This window comes from Triticum dicoccoides, chromosome 3B (genome assembly GCF_002162155.2).
Source record: "Triticum dicoccoides isolate Atlit2015 ecotype Zavitan chromosome 3B, WEW_v2.0, whole genome shotgun sequence".
Lineage (NCBI taxonomy): Eukaryota > Viridiplantae > Streptophyta > Magnoliopsida > Poales > Poaceae > Triticum > Triticum dicoccoides.
Genome location: NC_041385.1, coordinates 822,819,418 through 822,826,566, shown reverse-complemented (window position 1 = coordinate 822,826,566; position 7,149 = coordinate 822,819,418). Strand labels below are relative to the sequence as shown.

Sequence of the window (7,149 nt, the reverse complement as noted above, 5' to 3'; positions counted from 1 at the left end):
CAAACCAAAAAAACCCTATATGATTACGCCACAGCCGTCTAGTGAACCTGTCATCACACACAATACTAGTTTTATCCAAGTCTACAGGGCCGTATAGCACATGATGTACAGTTACTATTTTCATCCATGTTTGTAACTCAAAACAGAGTACACTGCCTGGACGATACCGCAAACTAGTCCAATGACAGCCGCCAGGAGCCCGACGGCAAGCCAAGGGTTGTTGAAGTACTTCCGCCTCAGCCAAGCAATCCATCTCTGCGGGTTGCTTAAGCAACGTTTCTCCAGCTTGGAGCATGTCTCCCACAGATAGTTGCAATGGGGATCATTGGGATCAAACATAATACCTTTGCATAGGTCAGCGAAGCATTTGGCCACCTCGTCATTGTTGCCGTGGCTATGCACGATGACGCGTCTCTTGGTCAACAGCTCCACGTCCTTTGTGGTGCAGGCCAATTGGGACATGAACACACAGTACGCTGTGACGTAGCTCCCGACCGTCTCCAGGTTCCGCTGCTCCAGCTCCATCAAGTTGCGCAGCAGGCGCCATGTCTCGGCGTCGATGTCCAACCACGGGACCTCCAGCGTGCCACTGCCGCTGCTCAGCTTCACGTCCAGGATGCACCGCGTGTGTCCCGTCTCGCTCATGTCTCGAGGCTTGAACATCACCCCGGCGAAGTAGTACTCTGTCGCTGAGCGCCACCGGCGCACGGTCACGCGCTTGACGCCGCTGACCGTTGCAGCAGAAGACACCGACGGTGCCACAGGCTTCAAGTGCATATGAAGAAGATGGAGAAGATTGCCTGGCACCGTGGGCACCATGGCCGGCGCTGCCTCCGCGTACTTCTGCATCCTCATGAGATCGAAAGCATACTTAGCGATGTCTGCAATCACAGGATTGTTACCGTCCAAACCTGTCAGCTCCCCAATCTTCTCAAGGACAAAAAAAGGTATCTGGTTCTCTGCAAGGTAGAACACATCACGGACCACGGCCAGCGCCTCGGCCCTGTTCGCTGACGGGACGCCTGCATTTGCAGCCCCCACCGCATCGGCCATGGGTTGTGCTCCGAGTTGGAGGCCCACGAGGCGGGAGAGTATGTAGCAGCCGTCGAGGAGGAGCATGCGGACGAATTGCTCGCTCATCATGTCAGGAAACCTGTTGTCGTAGCAGTCCCTCACAGATTCCTCGAGGCATCTGAGCTCGTTGACGTAGACGTCCACCTCCACCGTCACGCCGGGTCTTAGAGCCTTTGCTGCCGTGAGCACCTTCTCCAGGCTCATCAGCTTGTCGTGCCCCATGGCGAGGTGCTGGCTCCTCTTGCTATCGGGCCGAGGGTAGTTGTACGGGCCGATGGCGACGTGGTCAGGGTCGTACTCGCCGCTGTCGACGTTCCGCGTGTGGTCGCGGACCTTGGCGATGATGATGGGACAAGGAGGGCGCCTGTCGCCGACCTGCGCCTGGGGTGAGTGCAGGGCGTCTAATTCACCTCTCAGAACGTTGGCCAGCTGAACCATCTCTATAACGCAGGAATCGTCCGAATCGCTAGAAGTTTGGCCTACAGTAGAAGCGCATCAGTTTTTGAATGTTGTTAACCCATGACTAAAATAGAAAATGACGGGGGATGATAAGTTTCCTTGGCACCTTGCTGATCCATTTGCTTGCCCACGAGTAGTAAAGCCTCCCCAGTTGACTGCCTTACTCTGCCGCCTCGCAGAGTAGCAGTTGTTCTTCCGCTCCTCGAGTTCTGTTGCCCTCTCAACGGACGCTTTGTTTCAGAGTTGGTAGCCCAGCATCTGTATATGTAAGCATTCCTCCTAGTACTTTACATTCTGTTGAGGATAAGAATAGAAGATTCACTCGCAGGCACGACCTGTATCCAGAAAGCTGCTCAAAAGCTGCTATAATTGACACAGTTTGCGAAAAGGAATCCACATATGATATGAGCTAGAGTCAAGTCAAGCACTGAGGTGAAGGTGTACATTTTCCTGGAGTGTGTCATTCAGAAAAGAGAAAGCTATGTAAGATTGATATCACGCAAGATTGCGTGGCTACAAAAAAGGAAGAATGGTTTGGCGTGACCTGCTTGTAGTGGTTTGGAATGGTTCCCTGCCCGCATCGCCATCAGGCTAGAGGCAGCAGCACCGGCCACCGGAGAAAGGAGTACTACCTACTTGGCTGCCTTTTCTGCTTTTTCTGCTTTACGTCCAGCAGTTTGGAATAGCATGAGCTTTCAGTATCAGCTTCCAATCAACTGGTGAGATTCAGTCGATCGTGTGCATGTATGCCGTTGTGTTTTTAAACTTAACTAGCTAGGTGGCCCTCTCAAACGCCTCACAAATGTGTGGACGTGTCTTAAATGTGTTAAAGGTGTATGAAAATTAAATTAAGATTTCATAATATTCATGTTACTCCCTCCGTAGAGATTTTTTTTTTCGAAAATGGGGTTTGCCCCGGCCTCTGCATCAGAACGATGCATGCGGCCATATTATTAATAAAACAAAAAAAGGTTGTGCTTAACACAGAGCACTAAAGCAACAAACCAGACAGCCACAACCGGCACGCAAATACAACAGATAGGAAACTAAACACCTATCCTATTACATGAACGCCATCCAAACCGGTTGAATAAATCCCGAGCTACCGTCTCCCATCGGATAGATCCAGTAACCAAATGCTTCCTGGCCTCCATCGGAGTGAGTAGCGACCACATACGGATAAGTGCAGTGGCCCTGAAGATAACTTGCAAGACATGAATATTCGTTATTCTGTTAAAAACCAAATCGTTTCTGCAGTTCCAAATTGCCCATATCAAAGCACATAGTCCTACACGGATATGCCTCGATGTTACTACGTCAATCCCATCTAACCACGTCCCAAATAACGTATTGATGGAATTCGGTGGAGAAATATTAAAAGCTATGTGGACCGACCTCCACAAAATCTTTGCCAGAGGGCAATCGAGAAAGAGGTGTCTGATTGATTCATCACTATCACAAAAACTACATCTTTTAGAACCCACCCAATTGCGTTTCGCCAAATTGTCTTTAGTTAAGATAACCTGTTTATGGATAAACCGCATAAACACTTTGATTTTTAAAGGCACTTTGACTTTCCAGACATGCTTCAAATTAGGAATAACGCTAGTGTTGATAATATCCAAATACACGAATTTAACCGAAAACTCCCCATTCTTAGCTAGTTTCCAGCGCAATTGATCTGGCTGTTGGGAGAGTTGGATGTCCATCAATCTTCTCACAAGATGGAGCCAAACTTCCCAACGGTGCCCCACTAGCGTCCTCCTGAATTGAATATTAAGAGGATTTGACTGTAGTACTGTTGCAACGTAAGCGTCTCTTCGCTGAACAATACTATAGAGAGAAGGATATTGGATTGCTAGGGGCGTATCCCCTAGCCATGTATCCTCCCAGAATCTTGTGGAAGTGCCATTGCCAACTACAAATTTTGTCCTATTAAAAAAGGCTGCTTTTACTCGCATGAGTCCCTTCCAAAAAGGCGAATCAGTCGATCTTACCGTCACCTGGGACAAGGTTTTGGACTGTAGGTACTTATTTCGAATATGTGCCCAAGTGGCATCCGTCTCTAACGATAACTTATACAGCCACTTGCTGAGAATACGTCTGTTCTTCACCTCTAATTTTTCAATGCCTAGACCCGCTTGGTCTTTCGGCCTACAAATGATATCCCATTTAGCAAGTCTATACTGCTCTACCAGAAGAATCGCAATTGATAGAAATCTAGCCTCTTTCGTACCCCAACTGGTACTTCAAAAAAGGACAATAAAAACATAGGCATACTTATGAGAACCGAATTAATCAAAATCAATCGTCCTCCGTATGACATGAGCTTGCCCTTCCAACAGCTCAGTTTTTTCTCAAATCGATCCTCAATGCTCTTCCACTCTTTGTTAGAAAAGCCTATGATGGTGGATTGGTATACCCAAATACGTGAAGGCTAAAGATCCCAATTCGCACCCGAAAAGTTCTTTGTAAGCTTGTTCTTCTTCTTTAGCTCTTCCAAAGCAGAACAATTCACTTTTGTGGAAGTTAATCTTCAACCCCGATAATTGTTCAAACAAACATAAAACTAACTTCATGGTTCTCGCTTTAGCCAGATCATGCTCCATGAAGATGATAGTATCATTAGTGTACTGTAGGATAGACACTCCCCCTTCAACTAAATGTGGGACAAGGTCACCTACTTGACTATCTTCCTTGGCCCTTCCAATTAGGATTGTCAACATGTCAACAACAATGTTGAACAGAATCGGCAACATCGGATCTCCTTGTCGCAGACCCTTGTGTGTCTGGAAATAATGATCTATGTCATCATTTACCCTGATTCCAACACTCCCTTTTTGCGTGATCGAGTCTACCTGGTCTCTCCAGGCCTGATCGAATCCTTTCATACGCAAAGCCTGCTGAAGAAATGACCATTTTACCTTGTCGTATGCCTTCTCAAAATCCACTTTGAAAACCACCCCATTTAGTTTTTTCGTGTGGATTTCATGGAGCATTTCATGCAGAACCACAACCCCTTCTAGGATGTTCTAATGCCTGCATGAAAGCGGTTTGGGACGGCTGCACCACAGAATGCGCAATCTATGTGAGCCTAGTAGTCCCAACTTTGATAAAGATCTTAAAGCTAACGTTAAGAAGACAGATCAGCCTAAATTGCTCAATCCTCACAGCCTTTGTTTTCTTAGGAAGCATGATGATAGTGCCGAAATTCAAGTGGAAAAACTGCAACTGTCCCAAGAAAAAATCCTGGAACATTGGGAGCAAGTCCCCCTTTATGATGTGCCAGCATTTTTTATAGAACTTCGTCGGGAAACCATCCGGGCCTGGAGCTTTATTATTTTTTATTTGGGATATTGCTTCAAACACCTCTTTCTCCGAAAACGTAGCTGTAAAAATGTCATTCTCGTCAACTGCGAGCTGAGGGACATCCTCAACCCTCGACTCATCCAAAGAAACAAAATTGTCCTCAGGAGGCCCAAACAGTTGCCTGTAGTAATTGGTGATATATTCCATAAGGTTCTCCTACCCTAAAATCGTTCCCTCGTCTTGCTCAAGCTGAAAGATTCGCTTCTTTCGATTCTTGCCATTGGCAATCATGTGAAAGAATTGCGTGTTGTCATCCCCTTGGACGATTTTGCGAACTTTAGCTCACAAAGCCCACTTCAATTCCTCTTCACGGAGCAGTTCTTTCAATCTTAACTCCACCTCCACTTTAGTTTCCAGTTCTCTGTTATCAAATATGGAGGACTCAGCTTTTAAGTCTAGGGATTGAATCAGCACCAGGAGCCTTTCCTTCTCCGTCTTATATATCGCACTAAGATTTTTAGCCCAGCCCTGCAAGAATTGCCTCAAGTGCCTGATCTTATTTTGCCAGCGCTCAACACTCATTCTCCCTCCTGAATCTTTAGCCCATTCTCTTGCTATTATATCCAGAAATCCTTCTCTTTCAAACCAGGCTGATTCGAAAGAAAATGTACTCTTGTTCCTCACATGCGTTGCCTCTCCCGAGTCAACCAACAAAGGGGTATGATCGGAGATTGCGCGAGAGAGCTCTTGGACCGTCACAAGGGGGAACTTATGTTCCCATTCGACGCTCGCTAGGACCCGGTCCAGGTTCTCAAAGGTCGGGACCGGTAATGTATTGGCCCAAGTGAACTTCCTACCAAAAAGCTCAATCTCTCGAAGATCTAGACTTTCTATTATTGTATTAAACATGAACGACCATCTGGCGTCAAAGTTATCATTGTTTTTTTCCTCCCGTCTAGGGATAATGTTAAAATCACCCCCAACCAAGAGGGGGAGTTGCTCATTACCACAAATACGTACTAAATCCGCCAAGAAGTCTGGTTTATGTTCTGGTTACACGGCTCCATATACCGCCATCAAAGCCCAACTAAACCCATCAGCCTTTGACCGAACACGAAACTTAACCGCAAAGTCTACCATTACGACATTCCTAACTTCCAAAGAATCACAATTCACCCCAATTAAGATCCCACCGGATCTTCCTCTTGGAGGTAAACAATGCCAATCAAAGTCCACCACTCCCGATAGAGTACTAAGGAATTGGGGGGGGGGGGTGAAATTGTCCCTTCCAGTTTCTGAAAGGGCAATAAAATCCAATTTGTGTTCAATAGAGGCATCCTCTAAAAATCTTCTTTTAGCCAAGTCCTTAAGACCTCTGCTATTCCAGAAAATTCCTTTCATATTTCATCATGAAGTTTTTTAGTAGTTCGGATCCTATCACTTCTACGCACGGCCGACGCTGGATAAATCCTACGATTCCACTTGCGTTTAGGTCTGTTTTGGTCCTCTACCCGGTCCCCACGACCAAGCTCGGTGGACACCTCCACCTGGGACGCAACAATAATGGAATCACTTGGGGAAGTAGAATATTCATCTTCCTCATTCTCAGGAAGAGATTGTGCCAGATCCGCACAAAAGATATCAAGCACATTACCCCCAAAGGATCTACGTCAGAATCGTTCATAGGTTTAACAGCCGCTAGATTTCTAATCATCTCTAAAGCACGCTCCGCTTCAAGGTCCAATAGATCATTAACGGACTTAGCAACTTCAACATCGTTGCTACCCAGGGAAACTCCCAGCTGATTTGCGTTATGAATGATCTCATTATTAGAAAAATGAAGTATGGAGTTGGAAGTGTTGACTGAGATACCAGTAGTGACCTCAATATCACGAAGCTTGGCCGCCCGCATGGCGCACCGGTTGATCCTGGAGGCGACAACTCATCCGTCGACCAGCAGAAACAGGGTCCGAAATCCCGCCATAACTGATGATGTCATCCCTAGTGATCCCGTTTGGGGTGAGGCCTCCTGCCGACCCCCAACAAGGCTCAACTATGCTGAATCAGCCGGAGGGTTACCCTGCGTCGGCAGAACTGGCGAAGGTCCCCCAGTCATCACCTGCACCGGATGCGGGACGCCCAGTGATGTCGGTCTGAGACCTGCTCCTGGGTCCCGAGCAAAAGCCACCCCCTCCAGGGATGGCCGAGGAGAAGGAGGAGCGGATGCCAGCTACCCGCCCCCCTCCTGAACCGGCAGCTCCTCCGGCACGCGTCGCGTCCTGAACGGGAGAAGCGAGAGCGGGGGCC

The 7,149-nt window shown here is 47.4% G+C and overlaps 1 protein-coding gene across 1 annotated transcript; it reads right to left on the bottom strand.

Annotated features, from left to right (window-relative positions):
* Positions 1-6: 6 nt before the first annotated feature.
* On the bottom strand, positions 7-1,750 carry LOC119282495 (UPF0481 protein At3g47200-like). Its single transcript, XM_037562712.1, has 2 exons — positions 1,640-1,750; positions 7-1,553 (listed from the first exon to the last, which is right to left on the bottom strand). The coding sequence occupies exons 1-2, from the start codon at positions 1,650-1,652 to the stop codon at positions 121-123; spliced, it is 1,446 nt and encodes a 481-aa protein (XP_037418609.1). The 5' UTR covers positions 1,653-1,750; the 3' UTR covers positions 7-120.
* Positions 1,751-7,149: the final 5,399 nt, after the last annotated feature.